General features: G+C 39.2%; 1 protein-coding gene and 1 long non-coding RNA gene across 3 annotated transcripts; both read left to right on the plus strand.

The window, feature by feature from the left end:
• The first annotated feature begins 819 nt into the window (after positions 1-819).
• On the plus strand, positions 820-12,857 carry LOC122330830. The gene is made up of 4 exons (XR_006248092.1): positions 820-1,020; positions 8,711-8,827; positions 10,198-10,266; positions 12,636-12,857. It is a non-coding gene; the product is annotated as an uncharacterized LOC122330830 (long non-coding RNA).
• A 2,187-nt stretch (positions 12,858-15,044) lies between these two features.
• On the plus strand, positions 15,045-22,845 carry slc25a23b (solute carrier family 25 member 23b). Of its 2 annotated transcripts, XM_043229869.1 has the most exons (11): positions 15,045-15,544; positions 15,713-15,922; positions 17,579-17,702; positions 18,321-18,408; positions 18,614-18,725; positions 18,833-18,991; positions 19,129-19,275; positions 19,373-19,486; positions 20,404-20,571; positions 21,432-21,582; positions 21,733-22,845. In XM_043229869.1, the coding sequence occupies exons 2-11, from the start codon at positions 15,722-15,724 to the stop codon at positions 21,912-21,914; spliced, it is 1,446 nt and encodes a 481-aa protein (XP_043085804.1). In that variant the 5' UTR covers positions 15,045-15,544; positions 15,713-15,721; the 3' UTR covers positions 21,915-22,845. The 2 variants fall into 2 exon arrangements, with proteins under 2 accessions (XP_043085804.1, XP_043085796.1); XM_043229861.1 differs by having other exon boundaries at positions 15,045-15,922.
• The last annotated feature ends 241 nt before the right edge of the window (positions 22,846-23,086 follow it).

The raw sequence follows: 23,086 nt of genomic DNA on the forward strand, positions 1-23,086 counted from the left end.
GTGCATGTGTTTACAACTAATTATTAAAAAAAATCATAACAGAATGTTTTTTCCCCAAAATTAGGCATACCTGAAACAGTTAAATGTAAGTTTCAATTACTAAAGAATTTGTTTTTTAAAAAAATTACTAAAGAAATTAGTCGAAACCTAAAATATGGATAATATGTGACAATAATCAAAACACGCATGTGAAAATCCAAACACTGAATAAACACTGAGAGTGTCCGACACCAAGATACATAAACTATTTTTAGGGTAGTGGCTCACAGAACATGAAGGGTTAAGTGTCTGGCACTCAGCGAGGAAAGCATGAATGTGTGTGCATGTGTTTAAATGTGCAGGAGAGAGAGAGTGAGTGAGTGATGAGAGAGAAAAAGAGGGGAAGGGGGTAAGTATAAAAATATAAATGTCTGTCTGGAGTGTGAAAATGTTTGAAGATGGGAGGGAATTCAGACAGAGCAGGCACCCAAAACAGGGTGAGAGGGAAAAAAAAGAGTGCGCAAGAGAGTAGGGTGGGGAAGAAGGGGGAGGGAAGGAAACGAAGAGAGAGAGAAAGAGAGAGAGAGGGAGAGGGAGAGGGAGAGGGGGAGGAGAAGGAAGCGGAGCGCATTCACAATTTTCATTCAAACTGACACAGCCTGTGTGTCCCGGTTTGCACTCCCCACTCCCTCTCTCTCTCTACACACACACACACACACACACACACAGAGCCAGAAACACCAGACCGTCTGCAGTTAAGTTAACAGCGGCTAGAGGACGGCTTCAAGAAGAGTGAGAGACCGGGACGAGAAAACCTGAGGAGACCGGCGGAAGGGGTGAGAATAGAAAGAGGAGGTATGGAATTCACAAAGAGATGTCAGGGTGGAAGGTGAGTAGGGAGAGGACGAAGAGTTTTTAAATAGAAGAGAGAAAAAGGGAGGTGGAGGAATGCAGGGGTGGAACGGCCGAGCTCGACGTATGGAGGGGGGCAGAGATCGACTGGAGCCAGACTGGGTGTATGCATCTGAGAGAGTCACTGTGGTAAGTGTGTTTTTCTTCTCGAACCCCTGCCACCTCCCTAAATCAAGAGCCTGTGATCCACTGTGACTGTGAGCGCATACGAGAGGACTTTTGCATCAGGATGCATTGTCATGCTATTAGAATGTGATACAAATTTGATTTGACAAATGTGACAAGTGTTGCTTATGCGGTCAGACATCACTGCAGGACATTTTAATGTGATGTTATCCACCAAGGCATGCATGAGTGTTGTGTTTGCATGTGTTTGTATGCTAGTTAAGGCTTTGGGACATGTTCGGGGCTTGTATTTTTACATTTTTGCTTGCTTAAGAAACATGAATATCTTTTTGATTCATTTTCAACTGCTAACTTTGACTAATTGTTGGTTGTAAACACTACTTTGGAGTGTGTGTCACTATGTGTTGGACATAATGGTCTCCTAACGGTGTGTGTGTATGTTTGTGTATGCATGCGAGGTGATATCAATCCCTATGGAAGTGAATGGAAATTGGATTAAACTATTGATTTAGTCTGGAGCAGGTAGACATACACCCAGTCGGCCAGACGAGGGGGAAGGGCCATCCACATTACTGCAGACATCTTCATCAATAATCCTCTTGCACCCAAAACTAAACCAACAGCAGTGACCGGCACATTAATGGCATGTCAATGCATGGAGTTGCTTGAACAGACCAGCTTTTGCACATACAGACTAGCATGTGAACTTCGCAATGTGCTACTTCTGCTAACTTTGAAATGTGAGGTCAGTGCCTTTGTGTGTTACGACTTTTTTTTGCATGCCTTGATGTCAGTTTTCCTTTTTAAAGCACTTTTATATTGTTGGAAAAGACTGGATTCTCGTAAAAAACGCTTTTATAAGTTTGTCCGCTATGCTAGAGTTTCCCAATTATGTGTTTTGCACCCCAAAATCCAGTTTGAAAAGTTTCCCAGTAAACATGCTGGGTTCTCAAAACTGGCTGTGACGCCTATGAACTCATTCACCAGAGGGTCATGAGTTCAAGTCCCAAGTGGGGGATGGTGGGGTGGGGGGGCTGTCATGGTAGCCTTATTTTTTCTCGCAGACCCTTCCCCCACTTCTTTTCCGCATCTCACGCGGCCGTCATTTCGACGGCTGGACAAATGCAAAAACGAGGCCTGTTACTTTTGCCTGCTTAAAAGTTCGACCTTCACCTCATGGGCCAGTAGCTGGTCACACTTTGTAAAGATGTAGGCCTTGAGAACAGTTTTAAGGCCAAATAGTTGCTATATAAAACCCAACTCACTCCAACAGTCCTTTCAAACTTGCTTTCACGTTTGAAATTGCGTTCACGCCACACGGTCTGTTTGCACGAGTGTACGTGAGCGTGTTCCAAACACATTGAGTCGACAAACGGACGAGGCGCGTTTCAGACAGCCCCTCTTTCATAGGAAATGAGACCCTTTGACCTTTGCCATTCAGTCTGTCTGGAAATGCAGAGCCTGGAATCGATCAACACCCCCTTGCCCAGACATGCACTCACCACCTCCACTCTTCTGCCCGCTCCCTCGATTCCTCCTTCCCCCTTCCATTTTTCTCTTTTTCTCCAATCGGCAGTCCCCTGTTCCCGCTCACTCTCAGCTCCTGCTCCCTTCCCCCCACCATCAGATAATAGACCCCACAGAGCTCATGCTATACTGTGCCCACTTTCCTGTGCATATGACCAGATCTCCGCTGGCCCCACAGCTCACACAAAAATTCCCCTCAGAGACTGCAAGTGCACAGTACTGTTTGGCCAACAAATATTTAAAATTTGCTAAAATGTAGACTGGCAAAAGCATGGCTGTTTTTGCACAAACCTTCAAATATATATTACATATATTTTGCAACACGTACCGCAAGAGGCAATACTGTTGAATTATATATCTGCATTAATATCGTTAACACACGAACACATACACACGTATATATGTATACATGTATAAATATGTGTGTGTGTGTGGCTGTATATACTATATATATACACGTACCTAGCATATACAGTGTGTATCTATCTGTGTGTGGGTGAAGAGTTTTAAATGTAAAATGTTATCATGTTTTAGTTTTTTTTGGTCCTTTTTAAACTTAATCAAAATAACCCAACTGTAGTTTGATTGAGGTTATCCATTTTGCTAATTAACTTTATTAATTAAAATTTAACAAATTACTTTTTTTTATATATATGTATATGCATACATACAGTTGTGTACATATAAACATATACATTTTTATTTTGTGTATCTGCAAAAACTATATTTTCGCTGTATGGGATGGATCTTTCTAATTTGTTGATGTCCATTAACAAGGTTAATATAACAAAAAATGTGTCTAAAATATATTTTAAAACATACATTTAGCATTTAGATTAAAATATATAGGCTACAAATGGCCAAAAATATAGGAGACAATGTAATTAACTGTACTGTAACTTACTGAATACATTTGTATCAATACAGTTGTGTAAATGTTTTGTATACATATCCCTTTTTTTTCTTTTTTATATATATGTCTGCCATATTTTTTTGCTTTATGGCATGGGTCATTGATTTATTGATCATAATATGGCTAGCATTTTGAAAACTAGTTGGGATGGGAATGTAATATTACTTGGGGTACATAAATGTGTTGATGTCAGTTTTCAGCAGTATGTGAAGTGTGTGTCAGTCCCAGACGAGTCACGGTGAACATTCAACGCTGTCGGTGAGTTTGCAAGTGAGAGAAACCATCGAGTGTTGAGTGTACCCTGCCTCTCGAACGTACTCCGGCCACACGGACCTTCAGAGTGCCAGCGACTACATGTGTGAGTCCATTTTGTTGCTGAGCTGGCCAAGATGGCTGCTGTAGCGTCTCTGAAGCTGTCCCAGCTGATCAGTCAAGCGAGAGACTGTATTCTGCATCTACTGTCACAGCTCTGGGTCCTGATTCACATTCATTGCTGTCGGTGGGTTTTTATCTCTTCGACTCGCCGGACAATGAATGAGAACTATGGCCCCTTCTGCACTAAAGCGAAACTAAGGGTTGCGAAAACAAGGACTGTTAATCTTGTTCATTATTAGAGGTGTCACTCAACACATGTACGTCATAGAAGGTCAATAAACAGGATGTGAAATGAGACTTGGGGATGTGTTGTTCTTTTAAATGAAGCAAAAACTAATCATCCAATCATCCTCATGTTCCAAATTTGTATGGAACACTGTTTTATTCAAAACATGTTCTATCAGAGAGAGTCATACAGGTCTGAAATAGCATGGGAGTGAAAAACATGGCAGAAATGTTATCTTTGAATATGACTTGCGTGTTCATGGTGCCAGTGATTTGGAAGCCACAGAGTCAAAGGAAAACCCTAGAGCCAGCAAACCGGCTCACTGACCAATGTGACCCGCGCAGACAAAGACAGAGTCAACATTACTCACAGCACAGTGTTCTTCCTCGGGCACAGCGTGCATGTAGCTAAAAATGGTCTGGCGAATCCAAGAGGTGGATCACCAGGGAAACTGTCATGCCTCTACAGAGGATATACAAGAGTACTGAACTCCTCAAAAGACAAGGCTTTAAATTTTTAGACTAAATAAAGGAGCTCTTGAGGAACTGTGTGCTATTATTAGGATCCTTGAGTGCGCAGGATTTAATGAATGAACCCATATGTTTTGGGGTTCTGTGCAGAGCTGTTCCCACACTGTGAACAAGAGCTTCACTTTACCTCCCAGCAGCAAGTCATTAGAGAACTACAGCTATGAGCAAGAAGGAATCACAATCTTCAACCAATTACCACCACAATGGCCCTACCCAAACAATAATACATTTATGCCGCATGCTGTGTTATATCAGTACATAACGACATATAGCTGTGAGTTTTTGACCCAGTGCATTGTGCCGGCCAGTGGGGTCGGCGGCCAATTAGAGTGTGACTCCAGTAATTGGGTTGGCTGGATTGGTCCAAAGGCAGGGTGAGGGAGACTGATTGGAGCAGTCAGCTGTCTGATCTGATTGAAGACTCCACTGTAATCAGAAGCGCTGGACTCTCCACTGCTCTCTCAAGAGACTGTTCTCTGCCAGTCAGCAATACATGAAACTTACACTACTTAGTTTACTATACAGATCTATGTATTGTTGTTCCCTCTGAAATTCGTTCTATCAATTATTACAAATTTATTACAAACATTTGCATTTATATGTATAATTACAAATGGTTTTTTTGGAACAAATATATCTGTGTGTGTGTGTGTGTGTGAGAGAGAGAGAGAGAGAGAGAGAGAGACCCTCGAGCACAAAACCAGTATAACCAATAAGTAAATAGTACACTAGCAAGATAGTCATAGCCATTTTTAGAGTCAGAGTAAAATTACATACATTTTACTTTTACATTTACATTTGACTGCTGGCTCACATTTGTTTTCAGGTGCTATGCCCGCATCACAAAATCCAGTCAACAACCATGTGATTGAACCAAGTCTTACTTTTTTTTCCTTCAAAAACTGTTCCACTTTATGTACGTCAACAATACGGAACAAAAGATCCGTTGCTACTTTTGTTTCATTACATCTTTAAAGCTGCTCCAAAATCACATCGCAAATGTTTGATCAGTTGAAATTCCCGGAATGCACTGGTAAAAACAGGATAAAAACAAAAGAAAGAAGTCAGAGCCTCTAAAAAAGCCTTTAAAAGATATTTTGTTTGTACAAAAAAAACCCCATGGCTAATGTCCATGAAACATATAAGCATGGATTTCAAAAATGTAAATCAATGTTTTATTTGCTTTTATTTTTTTGTACATTATGCAATTAATTTCCTGCCGATGCCATAATATGTATTGTACAATATAATTTTTGTTTAACTAAAAGAATGCACCATAAGCATATTTCATATTTAATGTGTGCAAAATGTTTAGTATATACCAGTTATGCTTTAATATACAACCTCATCAACAATGTTTAGTAGATCTGAGCCATTGCTAGTGCCTAAATTAATATTAACTGTATTCCTACTCATAATAGAGGGAGCAGAATGAACTGTATTCTCTCTGGCAATACAGGTCTTTTGTTACCTCTGTTTTCCCTCACATTTCCCAGGTCAATGCCGCTATCATCCTGCAAGCATTAGACACTTGGAAGAGAGGTGAATGAAGTTCAGAAACACTTTGTCTTGTCATCACGCGCGTCCGTATCTCACACAGCGTCGAAAAGCACTCCTGTCAGTAAACACTTTAGAGGTGTGCCACTTTTTAGTAGCAGCTGAACATAGACAATAAAGAAAAAGAACAATAAAAAAGTATTTAAAAAATGTAAGGAAACTTCACTCCAGAGTCTATGAGTCTATGAAGTCTGAACTTTGCTGCACAGAGATATAATCTACAGTCCCAACACAATGAGAGCACACAGTCTATGGGCTGTGACTGGGTTTCAACTGCACTGAAGGTACAGGGCTGGAGGAATCTGAGCCTCCTGTGAATTCTAGACGCAAATCCTTTCGGCCACCCCATATAGAAACATATGTCAACAACAAGGGACTGTCTAAAATCGGAGCCACCATTTCAACTTAGCACGGGGTGAGAGTAAAGCCAGAAAACAATAAACATTCATAAGATGGTTTCAAAGTGACCGAGCACCACATGAAAGCCTAAGTGAGAGCGAGAGAGAGGACAAAAAGCGGGTCACTCTTTAAACTGAGCGAACACAAAAACCAGTTTTTGAAAAGGCGATTGGAAACGTTTCAAGAGGCTGTGCTGCTCTGACACAAAGCTTGTGCAATTTTGAGCAATACACTGAGGCACAATCGCGCACGGTTGGATGATAGATTTGTATTCATTATCATGGCAACAGAGTCCTGGCGAAGGGAGAGAGAAATTGAGACGGCGATCTGGGCAGGCCTGCAGGGCTCTTACTTCTGTCTGTGCTGATGATGAACAGTCACTCGGTCATCCCTAGTCTGCACACGCACCAGAGACCTGCATCACAACACGGTGCGGGCATCCGTCGCAGGCACGCAGTCATAATTCATCCCGCTGGCAGCTTGCAGGGGTCATCGTAACGCAAAGCGCCGCACATGAGATCCGCACAAAGGAAACATTTTGTGATGGCTGGAAGATGCGCATTAGAAACTAATTCCTTCAGAAGGGCTGCTCTCTCTTCACTCCTGAGGGAGCACCAATTTGTCTTGCGGTCAAAAGATAAGAACCGCTCACTGCTTTAAAATACAGGTGTATGGGCAGAGCGGGTGAAAATATAGCAGGTATTTCATCACAGAGATAAGGTAGGGACCTTCACGGGCATAAACAAATAAACGGCTTTTATGAAAATCAGTATATTAATCAATAAACGCCTCTAAATTGGTTTGAGGAAGATCTAAGTGGCACTTTATTTAGTGAAGTGGTGCAGAGGCAAAGAAAAAATGTGGCCTGTATATAACTTAACGCCAATCTTTTTGACTGGTCTGTTGTCAGATATTACTTTCTAAACTATCTAGTTTTTTTAACTTTAAAAGGCGAGCTCCTAAATGCAAAATCCAACCCAAAAGAACGAGAAAATACAATTTCACCTTTTGGCAAAATTAGTAATTTTTAATGTGTATGAAATTTAGATTTAGTCATTTAGCAGATGCTTTTATCCAAAGCGACTTACAAATGAGGATAATGGAAGCTATTAAAATCAACAAAAGAGCAATGATATGCAAGTGCTATAACGAATCTCAATTTGTTTAAAGCAGTAGACGTGGAAAAGGTTTTTTTTTAATTATATAATGAATAAAAAGAGATTGAGACATAAGCAGATTGTGCAAACCATACAAACGAGTTTATCATTTCATATCAATTCAGCTCCTGTCTGACGCAATGCATAATAGTGAGGAATTTTCAAGAGAGTATGTTGAGAGCATACCCTAGTTTGTATATATTCTAGTACAACTTATGTAAATGAATTGTAATTATAATAATTTAGTACAATGAGTACAATGCTGAGAAGGACTTAAGTATTTACTGTGAACTACTTACATTTATATTTTCTGTAAGCCAAGGGATTTGCCTGTATATACAGTTTTTATAATTTTAACAACAATAATATCAGATGCTCAAGCTATGATTTGTCTTGTTATAGGTTACACTAGCTCAGTCTTTATCTCCGTTTCAAAAGCGCTTAGTATGATTAACCAGCCTTGAAGAGCTCCTGCAGGTGTTTACCTATAGACAATTAGTCTCAAGCTGAATGTCTTCACAAACGCTTCTGTCAGGAGCGTCACTGTTTTTGCGTCACCTTTCCCTATCATTACAGAGGAAATTAAAGCCTCTGTGACATGTGCAGTGGGGGAGAGGGGCCCTGAATGCTGAAAAGCAAGTATTTATCTCCTTGAGAGAAAATTACATGTTTGCCGCTTCCCTCTTGTTGGAAAAAAAAGCCTGAGTATTTAGGGTTTAGATCTCAATACATTTTATTCCCAGTCTCCGTTGTACTTTTTAAGGTGCAATGTGATCATGATGATAATAATGGGCTAGATTTTCAGGTGGAGATGTTTAAAGGGATGAAAAAAAAGAGAAAAATAAAAGACTGGGGCTTGAACAAAATACTCACGTATGGTAATACAAGAAACCTCCAATAAAAAAACGGTCTGAATTTCTCATAAAGTGCATATTGAACCATGACATTTCAGCTCATTTTAATAAATGTTTCTAAGCATTGCAGTCTAATTATGTATTTCTGTCCTCAGGCGGGATACAATAAAAAAAGAGAGGGCAAGACTTCATTCACTAAACAGATGTAAACCAGCTATCTCAGCCACCCACATCCACCAAATCTTACGGGGCTGTGGTTTGATAGATTCACAGTAAGCTCTCTTATTAGTCTTCATTGTGCTATTGGTTTGATAATGCTGTATTATGCTGTACACCTTATATATGAAGTTATATATGAATGCATTATGTAAAGTAGTGTATGCGTATGCATCAAGATTTACACTTAAATTAATATATGAAGTCATTTTATTTTCATAACTAAGACACAAGATGGCTGTTGGATTTGTATGAAACTTCAGTGTGATACTAGAAATATTAAAGTGTCTGTTTTAAGAGTCTGAATGCGCAGATACATTTACTGTTGTTCAGAAGAGTAAAAAAATCTACAATGCAGATTTCTGCAATGGGTTGACCACCACAGGGTTGCTTGGTTTGAAAGCTACTTAAAGTGGTCTGTGCTTTACACATCACTACACTATTGCCAATAGACAATAAATAATTTGGTCTACTTTCGCATTAACGTGGCTGCATCCACAGCCTTTCTCGACATTGCACACCGTGATATAGCTACAGCATCATCATGGGGTAGATATACTGAATATTTGAAATATTTGCCAAGTTTTGTAATGTAGGATAAAACAAGCTGCTAAAAACTCAATTTAAACAACGAAGCCATCAGTCAATTGTAACTGATTATACCTGATGAAAAACAACGTCGAACATTCACCCCGGGAAAGCCTTGGAAATTGCTTACTTGGCACAGGAACACAGATCTCTAATCGGAAGGGAAAGATAATTGCTACCGTGGCGCTATTATAAATATGTGTTTCTATTATGTTTTTTTTCTTACCCGTTCTGAAAAGAGAAAATAATAAGCCAGCGAAGAGGATATTCATCTTACTGAAAATGAATAAGCCATTCCAGCATTAAACAACACATCCACCAGGCACAAGCCAATCTGATTGTGAGCTTAGTCAACCCTGACAACACCCCGCCAACCACAGTCTGTTTGTGTTGGTTGCGCTTTCACGAAGACTCGGTTTCTAACCCGAAGAAATGTCACAAATGTCATTTGAGCTGACACCACTCATTCACGTCATAACTCAGTGTGATCTATTACATTAACACAATGCCATTCTTGATGAAAGGCGCTCAGCCACTTTATAAATTTGATGTCTCTCGGTCAGGTTTGATTTATAGTTGCTATAGATTAAACATTTCCAAAGACTGGAAGTGAATTAGCTATTGATCCCTCACTGGGCCGGGTCACATATAGTGCAAGCGGTGATTTGTGAAGTGTGAAGTTTTAGCTGGTTAAAGAAATGGAATAACAGTATCCTATTAAGGTTAATAAGGGAATGATGTAGATGACTTTGCTTGGATTTCTCGTTGGCTTTCGTGATATGACAGGCATTTTGTTCTTCCTGTTTTATGTACCTCGTATTTGGATGCCTCGCTAAAGGAGAATTTAAACTGGCTGCAGTCCAAACTAAACAGACTGGAGACACGGCACTACTACCTGACAGCCAAGGTACCACCTGTTTGTCACGGCCAGCACACATTCTCCCACCCCTTTCATCCTCTCGTTCTCTCTCTTTTCCTCTCTATCTCTCCCCGAGCTTTTGGCATGCGTTCTGGATGGGCATCTTGGAGCATCTGTGCCTGCCTGAGGCACTGGACTGTGGTAGATGTGGGTCAGAGCTGTAAATCCTGTGTGGTCTTGTACCAAACAGCCATTGTAACTTCAGGAGACGCGGCAAAGCCAGATGCCAAGCGCTGCTGATGGATCGCAGGAGCAGCATGCAAAATAATAAAGTCAATAATGAAGGTCATAAGTCAACGTAATGGTTTGTCTCGTGCTCGGCCCTCCCTTTCATAACAGAAATCCACAGAGGACGCATCCGAGTGAGGAAATTCCAGTTTATTACCGCCACCTCCTGGTCATTTTTAGACACTCTATATCACAATACACATACGTGTTACGGAGTCGTACTTTTACCTCATAAAAAACATAAGATCAAGCGGCTTCCTCCGTCGCCAAAACTTGTAATCCACGAGCACTGGATCTCTGTTTAAGCTATTATGGGTGCACTTGGCATAATAAAAAGTGAAGGCTGTGAGAACAGAGCGTGGAGAGCCTGCAGTTGAAACAGTATCTCACCCACTCACACTGAGGAGCTTTGAGGGCCGAGGGCTGTTAAATGAGGAGGGAGATAATGAGAGAGAGGCAGCAGCATGGTAATCAGCAGGCCTCAATTTCCTCACTGATGCTCCAGATTAGCCCAGCCTCACAGGCTCCCTTAGGCATGTTTCATCTTCTCTCTCCCCTCAGAGAACACTTTGGATGAAAGGCAGAACTTCTCCATCCAGTCTGCTGACGAACCCCATGCTGAGGCCACTGCGCAACACACTGTTGATAATCAAGAGGGTTTTTTTCTCTCTTCTCAATTCATTATCTTTTCCATTGCTCTCTGGTCCATTAGCCACACTTTATGCTCTAAAATAATTGTTTATGTAGCGTGTTCCCTGTGTTTTATGTCTTCAAATACACACCATTGATTTTAACTTCTACTGTTTCCACAGTCTTACTAAAAGCAGATGAAAACCAGGTTTTATTACCGTATGTGTCCTTGAAGGGTCTGTGTTGAATATGATCAACCTCAAGTTGGCAGGCATCTTCAGTCAAAAGGCTGTCAACTAACAATGACCATATTATACTGTTTAAAGCTTTGAGGTTGGGAAAAAAAGAAAAGAAGAAGTACCTTATGCTTGCCAAGGCCAAGGTTGCATTTATCTGATCAAAAAAGTGATTAAGGTAATAATGTTTAATTACATATATATATATATATATATATATATATATATATATATATATATATATATATATATATATATATATATATATATATATATATATATATATATATATATATATGTATGTATGCACATAGATACATAGATACATAGATGCTACAGTTGAATTTTCAGCATCATTACTTCAGTCTTCAGTTTCACATGATCCTTCAGAAATCATTATAATAGGATGTTAATGTTGAAAATTGTACTACTTAATATTTTGTGGAAACAGTATATATATATATATATATATATATATATATATATATATATATATATATATATATATATATATATATATATATATATAATTCTTTGATGAATGGAAAATGAATGAAAATATTTTTATAAAGCGTCACATTATACTTAATGTTCGTTAATGAAAAATTGCTTAAGCTTTCCAGCCTTTTTTCAACGTCTCTAGTGTCTATAGCTTCTGAGCTTTTACTTCGATCGAGAAAATTGAACGTTTGGATCCCCCTTGTGGCCTCTTGTGCAATAACTACTATGCTAGAAAAAATTAAACGCACATTATGAAGTGCAGACATCTACTGATAACCACTTTTAGTTTGGCGACAATGTTTTTAATTTAGAGGCATTATGAAGCAGCAAACTGATCTGTGGGCCCTGAGAGCTGGATGTGAGGCATGCAAAGCAGCCATTATTTTCATTTCATCCTGTTTTGAATGTGGCCAAGGATGTGTGGCAGTGACGTGACCTCATTTTGACCAGCAGTAATTCGTCTCATAAACGGCAATAAGCCATAGGCTGAGCAATCATTTTAAACAACTCTCAGGATCCCTGAACTGTTACATATTAACAACATTTAAGAAATATATATTATGTAAATGGATTACTTGTACCTGGAAATCTGTACCATATTAGCCCTAGACAGTTCCAGTAAACATTAACTTAACTTTTGTTTGCTAAATGGGAAATTCATTTTTATAGCTATCATACATAAATTGACTATGAATGATTAACACACATTTATGAATGCTGATATGCTTTGTTTATTCCGTCTGTGTGTGTCTCCGCTCACAGGTGGTGGTGTTCAGTGCCCGAGGAGGTTGCCCTGGATACATGCTAAAAGGAACGGACAAAATGATCTCTGCATGCTTGCCTGCAAATCACAATGGGACACTCCGTGTTTCTTGTCCCTCTGTCTGTTAATGTGACCTGAAGTGTGGAGAGCTCTGGCTGGTTTGCCTTAGATGGCTGCGATGGTGCAACCATGACCAATCAGAAAATACTGGACAGGAGAATAAAGTGCTTTAGATGGTTTTATGCGAGAGTCAGGAGTGTAATTGAGAAAATTTTTTTCCTTTGTTTGGTCTGTGCCAAGAATGACCATCTGGGATTGTCTACCTTTGTACTTTCTCTTTTCAACACCAATCAAATAAGCGTTTATAAATGGGAGCTTAGTATGGCTCAGAAACACACAGCGCAAAAACACCCCCTTCTTTTGTTTTGTACCAAAGCACTGCTGCTGGTGACAGGTTCATCGCTCCTGCCAAAGACTTGAAGTTCGGTTCTCTGATGTGTTTTTTTTAAACCATGAGTAGGCTGTATTTTGGAGTTTTCTGTTGTAGTCTAGTGGCCTAAACTATACTTTAATACTCGATACTTTACTCAGAGCTGCAATACGACAGCTATTGACTCATTTACATTCAAACTGCGCTGTTAATTATGACAGGAATTTATGTTGGATGGGCTAAAACCCTTGTTCTATATTGCACATATGATAAGTAACGATAAAGTAAAGATATTTACTATTAATAAAAAAAAGCAGTATATTAACACGAATTCCATACCATCAATACATATAATTAAATTCCTTTTATATCAATCTGTTTCTTTGTTTGAGGCTGACCTTAAATTCAATGCAACCCATGAGGCATCTTTATCGTCATAACAAAATCCTTCAATGGGTTCCCTCTAATCTTGCACTATCCTGCAAGTGTTGACTCAGTAGTTTCCATTCATCCCACAGCATCACACCACAGAGGGTGTACGTCACCTGCACCCGAAGCACGCTCTGTTCAGCAAAGTGTAGTGCTTCTAAATTATCAAAACCCGTTTGCCTGATAAAAGACAATGAATAAGTATAACTGTAGACTTGTTTGTTTTGTGTGTGATTATGCATTTAGTTGAGGTTATTGAACGCTGTTATTGAACTTGAAATACCTGGATGATGCTCTCAGTCAGTTCCCTTATAAAAACTATGCATGGTTTTATTATAGTAAAAGTGTAGTAACCAGGTTTTTGGTGAATTGATTACCATTAGTATAACCACAGTTTCCCCTTATAAAAAATAACCATGCTTTTATAGTGTAGTAGAAATTCTCAGTGCTAATCTGACCACAGATAACTCAGTGTATGCTGTTACCTCAGCCCTGGGACGGCTTTATAGTCTTCCTACACTATCTAGAGTCTTTAGTACTCCTATTCCTCAGCTGAGCATATACCAGAAAAAGTTGCTCTTCGCAGGAATGAAATCTTATTCACGACCGAGAGCCCACTGGTCAAAACAACCAAGAGAGACCCCCTGAACAGAAAGATATGTGTACATTTATATCTTGTAGTTGAGTAAAAATCAATATCAATCAAGTCTTCTTCACTGTAATTGGTTATAGTGACCTGGTCATCGGTTTGTCATATGACCGTTCTACTGTTTTAAGCACTTTTTGGGTAAGTACAGATTATTTAATCATAAAGACATGGCCTTTGATCCGAGCATCCTTAGTCTGCGTTTTTCTAAACCTTCTGTGTTGAATATACCCTTCTGACTCCTGTGGCCATTACATGAAATACTTCCATCACAACAGTAGCCATGGCTTAACTGTGGTTTTTTTTATAGTAAAACCAATGTAACCATAAAAGTAATCTCAAAAGCATTTCAAGTAAAATCATGGTAACTACCAAATTAACCACGGAGATACTACGAGAAACATGCTCTATATCGCTTAGTAAGATCATAGTAACTACAAAATGAATAACCATGGTTTTACTACAGTAAAATTATAACCATAACCTTACAGCTTAACTGTGTTTTCAAGTGAAACGCAAAATTTTATTGTACTGTAATAAGTGTGCTGACACTTTTGTCACAGTCAACCAATGGATGAATGTAAAGAGGGGCTTTTTGCATATATTTGATGCAGGTATAGTATTTTAGCGTTGTAACTGGGTTTAATCCAAGGTTTTAAGAAAATCATAAAAGTAGCCTAATAAAGATTGAAAGTTAATAATCTCAGCGCGCTCCCGAGACCGCTTTCACTTGAGGAGGTTACTATAGCAACAAGCTGACGAAGCACTTTTCGTTTCGGTAAAACAAGATATCCTATTGTAATTATCTATGACTTTGTTGTAGCTTTACATATCAGGAAAAAATCTAAACAGACCGTCTGCAGAATGTGCGAGGGTACAACAAGCACCCATAAAAAACAGACCTACGTAAAAGCCGGTGAATAATTTGCACGCTGCTGGTAAATAGCAGGCAATCCGTGAAACGATATCGCACCTCAGGGCGCTTTAACAGAGTTGGGACACCCAGCCCTTCCCTTAAACTCTGTGCAGCGGAGACGGCACTCATCCTGCGCGCCGCGATCAAATGAGCAAAAGACGCGACTCGTAAACCTACTGCGAGCGACAGCTGAGCGTTCGGTAGCGGAGATCTCCGTCGCGCTACGATGCGGTAACCGGTGCAGGCGGCGCTTGCTCTTCGTGCGATCTGAACCCAGACCAGGACGATTGTATAGGAATGAATTGATGGAGCTGGGTTCGAGAGAACCGGCGGAACAGACACGGGGATTATTATTCTAGCCAGAGGGGCAGAGGTTTAATACTTCCTGGATTAACTCTGCAGTAATCGGCGCAGGCTACAGTGGAGCAACGCCGGTGCACCCGCTTAAACGCCGTTTTTACCCTACGCTGTGGTGGGACTCTGACAGGTGAACGAGGCTACATATCAGAATTTAGTAGTTTTTTTAATTTACTCAATCCACACATCTTCAGTGGTTATTGCCGAAGAAGTAGGCTACCTGTATTTTGGGAGGTAGGATGCAGTTCTTCTGCCTAACACTGCTCTGACTCTCAATCTGCCCCGTATTCACCGAGAGCCGTTTCATATGGGCGAAGCGAGGAGTCGGTTCCCTTCGTGTTGGACATGGGCTCGCTGTCAGGATAACGGGGTCTCCGATCCAGAGCGGGAGAAACGATGGGCCGAGCTGTTCGATCAGATGGATCTAAATAAAGACGGGAGGATCGACGCGAACGAGCTGCGCGCCGGACTGACGCCCTGGGGAATCGTTCGCAGCGAGGTGGACGAGGTGGGTCGCTTACTTTGGGAAGTTAATAGTTGCTCACCATGAATTTATTGGAAATGAGCTGTACGATGCGTTGAATTGCAAACACGTGCAACCCCGGCATACCGGGTGTAGTTTTGGGAAGTAACGTAAATCGTGTCCGTGCGGTTTTTGAAATACATGCTTGCTCTTAGAAAGAGTGAAACTTACCCGGCAGATTAGGACAAGTGATCCCGTGTAATTTATTTAGGAGTTAGACTTGTCTTTCCACGCTGCAATATTGACAAACCTGCAGACTAATTTCGTTGCTTGGACAGGGACACTGGAAAGGGCTGTAGCTCAGGGTGAGATGCCCAGTGCCTTGTACTGAAAACTGGATATAACTTCTGAAATCGCAAAAGATCCATATTTAATCAATATATTAAATTAATGAATCGCTTTATGGAAATATATTACCAGCAAACAAGCTGCTTTGTCATACACTTTATTTAAAGGTCTAATTCTCGCTAATAAACCTTTAATTACGACTTTAACTCCTAACATTGCCCAAAATAAAACATGCACTTTGTCTGTTATGTTTTTCGAGATTATTATCGTATATAAAAACGATTATTTGTGAAATAAACCGTAACATCCATGTTGGTCTTTTGTGTGGAAGGCCCGGCACAGCATCTTTTGCATGCAGTAACTGCAACAGCTTATTGTTTAGATGTAGAGTGTACATCTATTCCAAAATACTTTACTATGTACCGTGTGGGATTGTTTTATCAAAGTTTGAGGCACGTAGAGCAAAATAACTGTGATACAGATGCTGGAACAAAATGTGTTACAACGCTCCCCAGTCTCCCCCGCTATTTTAGAAAGCGATGTCACAGGTGCTGCAATCATAAACTGCAGAAATAAACCTGCACTCCTAGTTTAAACCTCTTGAGTGGAGGACTGGAAGTGCTACTGAGAAACTGTGTACTTGATCTGCAATTTGTTCGTATAGTTGGTTCCACTTAAAACATCTTTACAAAACTGCATTAAGGCCTCATACAGAATGATTGAGACCTTATCTTATTGAATGCGTTATTCTATAATGGAATATAAGAGACTTTTATTTTCAATTTCAGCCTAGCACACTTTCAGTTAGCACACTTAAAAAAACTGTTTAATTACCTTTACATTTTCAGTCAGTCAGGTTGTCAGCAGACTCCTTCCTGCCGAAGCGACTTACAAGACAGTGCATGTGTTGTGTTGTGACGATTACTTCAGCAGGTAGCTAAGGATGCTAAGATGAAACCATGAAAGTGCCATTATGAACTTAACTCGGAGACTCCAAGTTTCCTTGGGGAGGGCGACACTATGTGCCAGTGGTATGTCTGTGCTGTCGGGTTGTGTGACTGTTAGTCATGTGCTGTGATGCAAGAGGAGAGATTAGCTCTAGTTCACAATGTGTTTGCGATTGGAGTTGCCAGACTGCTGGAGGGGCTTTGCACACAAACAGAAACCTTGCATCTGTAAGCTTAGAGCAATGCCTGCTCTCTCTCCTTTTTGTTTTCTGTTAGTTTTTTTCTTTTTTCTTTTGCTCCTTGTTCTACATAGGCATGGCTACAGTTAAATAAAGTTCACTATAACTCCTCCAACCTTCACATCCGTGCCCTTAAACATGCCCTTTTCACTTCCTCCACCCCTTAGATTGTACGTGTGAGTGACACCAATCATGACGGCCAGCTGGACTTTGAGGAGTTCACACAGTATCTGCGCACTCACGAGAAAGAGCTCAAACTCATGTTCCGCAGCCTGGATCGCAACAATGATGGTCTGGATGATCTTTTCAAACATTAGAATCTTACCACTGCAACTGTAACCTCACAATACCTCACCGAAAATACACATTTACACTTTGCATGATTGCAAGTCTTTGTGAAATGACACCTTTGGTGTGTTTCTCTGCTTTACGTACGTTTTATGTAAGTTTGCAGTCAGGAGGTTTACTTTTGCTCGAGAAATTATTATTTGTATTGAGCAAGCATGCATGATCGAAGTGATCAAAAAAAGACATTTATAATTTTACAATGTTACAAAAGACGTCTATTTGAAAATAAATGCTGTTCTTTTGAATTTTTTTATTCATCGTTGAATTAATTCCACAAAAATATCAAGCAGCACAACTGTTTTCCACATTGATAGTAATAAGAAATGTCTCTTTAGCGTCAAATCAGCACATAAGAATGATTTCTGGAGGATAATGTGACATAAATACAGTTGTTTTTAATAGTAACACTATTTTACGTTTACATTCAGCAAATGCAAACATGGTGAGCATAAGAGATGTCTGTCTAAAACATTAAACAACGTAGTGATCCTAAACTTTTGAACAATAGCGTATTCTCTACTGCCTATTTAATTAATTATTGAGCGTTTTATGATTTTTTAGGTCGCATAGATGTTGGAGAAATTCAGCTCTCTTTGCGCAGTCTTGGAGTGAATGTATCCACAGAGCAGGCCTCCAGGATCCTGCAGAGGTTAGAGCACTTTAGCTTTTCACAAAACACTGTTTTTTTTTCAGTGCTTAATCAATGTCATGTACACGTTTACCTCCCACTCTGGCTGTGCTTTCAAAAGAGTTTGAGATGTTGCTGTGAAGCACCCACATGTTGAGTCACACACAGTTTCAATTGGCATAGAAAAAGCTTGTTTTAACTATTTATTATTCTTATTGTTTGTCAGCATAGACAGAGATGGCACTATGACCATTGACTGGAACGAGTGGCGGGACCACTTCCTGTTTAACCCTTTGCACAACATGGAGGACATCGCCCACTACTGGAAACACTCTCTGGTCTACATCCAGCTCTTTTCAGAAATTAGACTGTAGGCCTGATATTTATTGAAATTTAGGAATGTAAACTGTAGCTGTCGTTTGAATCAACAATAAATGCGTTTCAGATGTTGGACATTGGCGAGCAGCTGACTGTGCCGGATGAGTTCTCAGAGAAAGAGCGGCGTTCAGGTGTTGTGTGGAGACAGCTCGTGGCCGGGGCAATGGCGGGAGCCGTGTCGCGAACGGGAACTGCTCCTCTCGACCGTCTTAAAGTTTTCCTTCAGGTTCGGTCGACTCTTAAAAGTATTTCCTTGAAGCTTTGCTGTTTCTATCTGTTAATGTTGCATCAAACAAACTCAATAAATCTTATGTTTGCTACGAAAAAGTACAATGCTCATAATAAGAAGTGGATTTTCAACAGGTCCATGGCTCCAGTGGTGTGAGTTTGTTTGGTGGCTTGCGTGGAATGGTGCAGGAAGGAGGACTGCGGTCCCTTTGGAGAGGCAACGGCATCAATGTTCTCAAAATTGCGCCGGAGTCAGCTATTAAATTCATGGCTTACGAGCAGGTAAGCAAACCAGAATCCAGTAGCCACTCTTGTTTTTAACTGGGCCTGAGTGGCAGACTGTCTAATACAAGATAACTGTAATAAATGTCTTGTGTAGATCAAATGGCTGATCAGAGGCAGTAAGGAGGGTGGCTCCCTGAGAGTTCAGGAACGCTTCATCGCTGGATCACTGGCAGGAGCTACAGCTCAGACTATCATCTACCCCATGGAGGTGAGAGAGGAGGCTCGATATAGTGTAACCACAGAGCTTATTCTATTCATGCTGTAAACTCGAAAAACTGGCTTTCTAAAAGCCCATTAGAAATCCCGGAGGGAATCCATGGCAAATTAGCCTTCTGGGTTGGCCTACAAATTGACGTCATTACTAAATAGCTCTTTAAAGATAAGAGCTGAAGAATTCAGTTGCCTCAGTTCTGTATGCTTATCGTCTTTTTATCATAAGCACTTCTACAGATATTGTATAAAGTAGCTGAATATAAACAAAAAGATCTGTGCCAGTGTTGGAAAATGGACATGGTAAATTTCAGAATAAGCTGTCAAGCTGACATCTGTAAATTATCATTTTAATTACAGATCGACATTAGTACAGTAAACTAGGTGTTTGTAATGTTACAAAGGATTCTTACAAAGTATTAAATAATAAAATAAACACTACTTATAAAAAGTATATCTACAAAACATAAATAATTGGAATGTTGCTTTACTGATCTCATGCTCATGTAATGTCTGACTGTAAAAGTATCTCAAGTAATGCTCATAGCTAACTTAAAGTATAAATACCAGAGAATCATGTAACTGGGGAAGTTGTTTAACAAAATTTGTTCCTAATTGCTGTTTGCGTGTTAACACATAATACATTGTTCAAAATCCATTTAAAAAAGTGAAAAATGAACTGGGCACATACAAATTGTCTTTCTATTCCTGGTAGGTTTAAATGCAGAAAGCAAGCTTCTTTTCTGGCTTCTAATATGTATTTAATGAGGCAGATCGGCTTCAAATTTTGAACGCCAAGTCCAACTCCATTTTTTAATGCTGGAAGGAGCTGCTGCAGCTTGAAGTTACAGTGACCTCCGAACGCATATATATTTATCTACTTTTAATTTTAAAAAATCTCTCCTTGCTTCCAAGGTGTTGAAGACACGTCTGACCCTGCGAAAGACAGGACAATATTCTGGCATGGCAGACTGTGCCAAACAGATACTGCGTAAAGAAGGAGTACGTGCGTTCTACAAAGGCTATGTGCCCAACACACTTGGCATCATTCCTTATGCTGGCATTGATCTGGCTGTATATGAGGTAGGTTGTATATGTGTTTTAACACATTTAAGTGTTTATGAATCCCTGCTGTCACTGTCAAGCTCTGGGAATTCATCTTTCCAGTTGCTATGGTTGGTTTCATAATATGTTGTGTATTTATGTTTTTTTGTGTTCATTGGTCTCCTCCTACAGCTCACAGATCTTTTCACTTGATGGTCTTGACAAACCTCCTAACCCCATTTTATTCTTTCCCATGTAAAAGAAATATTTTGGTAACACTCTATTGATTAAAAAAATCTGTACAAGTGGTTTCCACAAAAGTATTAAGCAGCACAAGGCAGTGAATTACAGTGAATTTTTAAAGAGTCACGTGATGCAGAATTCAGTGCAATTAAATAAAATAAATTATACTAAATAAATAATATACTAAATTATATTACTTTAAAATAAACAAAAAATTTATAATATAAAATTGTAATAATAGGTCACAATATATATATGTTTATTTATTTATTCTTTAAATATCAAATTACTTTAATATAGCCTTTTGAAAACAATAAAAATATTGTTAGCCTGTTTTCAAAGATAGCATTGTCTTCTGATAGCGTGATTTCTAGACCTTATATATATATATATATATATATATATATATATATATATATATATATATATATATATATATATGTACTCAAAATGTATTATATATATATATATATATATATATATATATATATATATATATATATATACTTTATTTTATTAAGTTTTTATTAAACAATTTATACAATTTATTAAAAATGTATTAAAATATTTTTTTTCTTTAAAATTGCCAACACAAAAAACTAGATCTAAATCTAAAATACATCTATATTTCCCTTTTCTGCCTATTTTTTGAACAGACTCTAAAGAACGCTTGGCTTCAGCGGTACTGCATGGGCTCAGCTGATCCTGGCGTTCTGGTGCTTCTTGGATGTGGCACTGTGTCCAGCACATGTGGGCAGCTGGCTAGTTACCCGCTGGCTTTAATCCGCACACGCATGCAGGCTCAGGGTGAGCGACACCAAACAGATTCACAGAATTTTTCTTACGTATCATTCTGCTTATTTTGTGATTCTTTATGAAGCACAATATGTTAACATCAATAAAAACACACACACAAAATGATTAAAACCTCACTCCTCCTTCCTCTCTTCCTAAAAGCCTCAGCAGATGGCGCTCCCCAGCTGTCAATGGTTGGCCAGTTCAAGCACATTGTGTCACACGAAGGCGTTCCTGGACTTTACCGTGGCATTGCCCCCAATTTCCTCAAAGTCATTCCTGCTGTTAGCATCTCTTACGTGGTTTATGAGCATATGAAGAAAGCACTGGGAGTGGGATCTTAAACTAAGACCAAATTTTTGAAAAAAAGACCAGATTGAAAAAAAAGAGAGAACCCGTATTAAAAAAAAGAGGACGCTGAAACTTCCGAACCTGGTAAAAAGAGCCTTAGGGAGGCGCAGAGGACCCCTAGAGAACAGAATAAGGAAGACATAGTCAATGAATGACCTAAAAAAACTCTACATTGTACGCAATCACATTCCCATGGCAATTTATACTTTAATAGGATGGAAAGAGCGTTTTGAGCTGAGCTTGTGTTCAGAGTGGTTCTCTGTCACTGGCAGCTTGGAGATCTCAGGTTTATTGTGTTACATATCTCCATAACACCATTTAATAGTAATTCATTTTACAAGGTGATAAATGTGGGGTAGTTGTGCAAAGAAAGATACCTAAAGACAGGAAGTGATGGGGATATATTGGGTCTATTGCAGTAATTGTAGGAGGATTAACAAAGTTATTTTTTTTAATGACTACCAAAGTTTCCCTCCTAAAATTGACCAAAATGTTGAAGAATGTGCATTAATGTACAGATGGAAATGGAATATTTTAATTAGCCTGTTCTGACTGATGTTTCATAAGATTCCCGAATGATTTATAAAGCATGTTTCAGCAGGGATTTACATCGTTGTACAGCTCATATATTTTTGTAAAGGTCAGAGAGAGGTAAGCATGTATTTGCTACACTTTAATGATCAAAGGATTTGCACACTTTAAATGATTGTTGAATTATATTGAATTATAACTCGTGATGCTCTTTTATGACATCTCTGCTGCTTTGCTACCTTTTTACAATTTTAGCCTTTCCTGATATTTCAGGTTTCATTGTTAGAGGAATAGTTCACCCAAAAATAAAAAAAAATCTGTCATGAGTTTCTTTGTTCTGATCAACACAAAGGAAGATGTTTTGAAAAAAGTTTGTAACCAGGCTGTTTTGGGTCACCACTGACTTCCATAGTAGGAAAAAAAATACTGTGAAAGCCTGGTTACACTTTCTTCAAAATATCTTAATTTGTGTTCAGCAGAACAAAGAAATTAATACAGGTTTGCAAATACTTGAGGGTGAGTAAATGGTGACAGAATTTAAATTTTTGGGTGAACTGTAAGTGTAGAGTGAAATACAGGATTTAGTGTTAAACTGAAAAATGGTATAAATAACTGCCTTGAACAACTCGCAAAT

Source organism: Puntigrus tetrazona, chromosome 3 (assembly GCF_018831695.1).
Source record: "Puntigrus tetrazona isolate hp1 chromosome 3, ASM1883169v1, whole genome shotgun sequence".
NCBI classification, from domain to species: Eukaryota; Metazoa; Chordata; class Actinopteri; order Cypriniformes; family Cyprinidae; genus Puntigrus; species Puntigrus tetrazona.

Coding starts and splice junctions, on each gene's coding strand:
- slc25a23b (XM_043229861.1), top strand. CDS start 15,722: ATGGGCGAAGCGAGGAGTCGGTTCCCTTCGTGTTGGACATGGGCTCGC. Junction 18,992..19,128: donor GTCTTAAAGTTTTCCTTCAG/GTTCGGTCGACT, acceptor GATTTTCAACAG/GTCCATGGCTCCAGTGGTGT. Junction 20,572..21,431: donor TTGATCTGGCTGTATATGAG/GTAGGTTGTATA, acceptor TTTTTTGAACAG/ACTCTAAAGAACGCTTGGCT.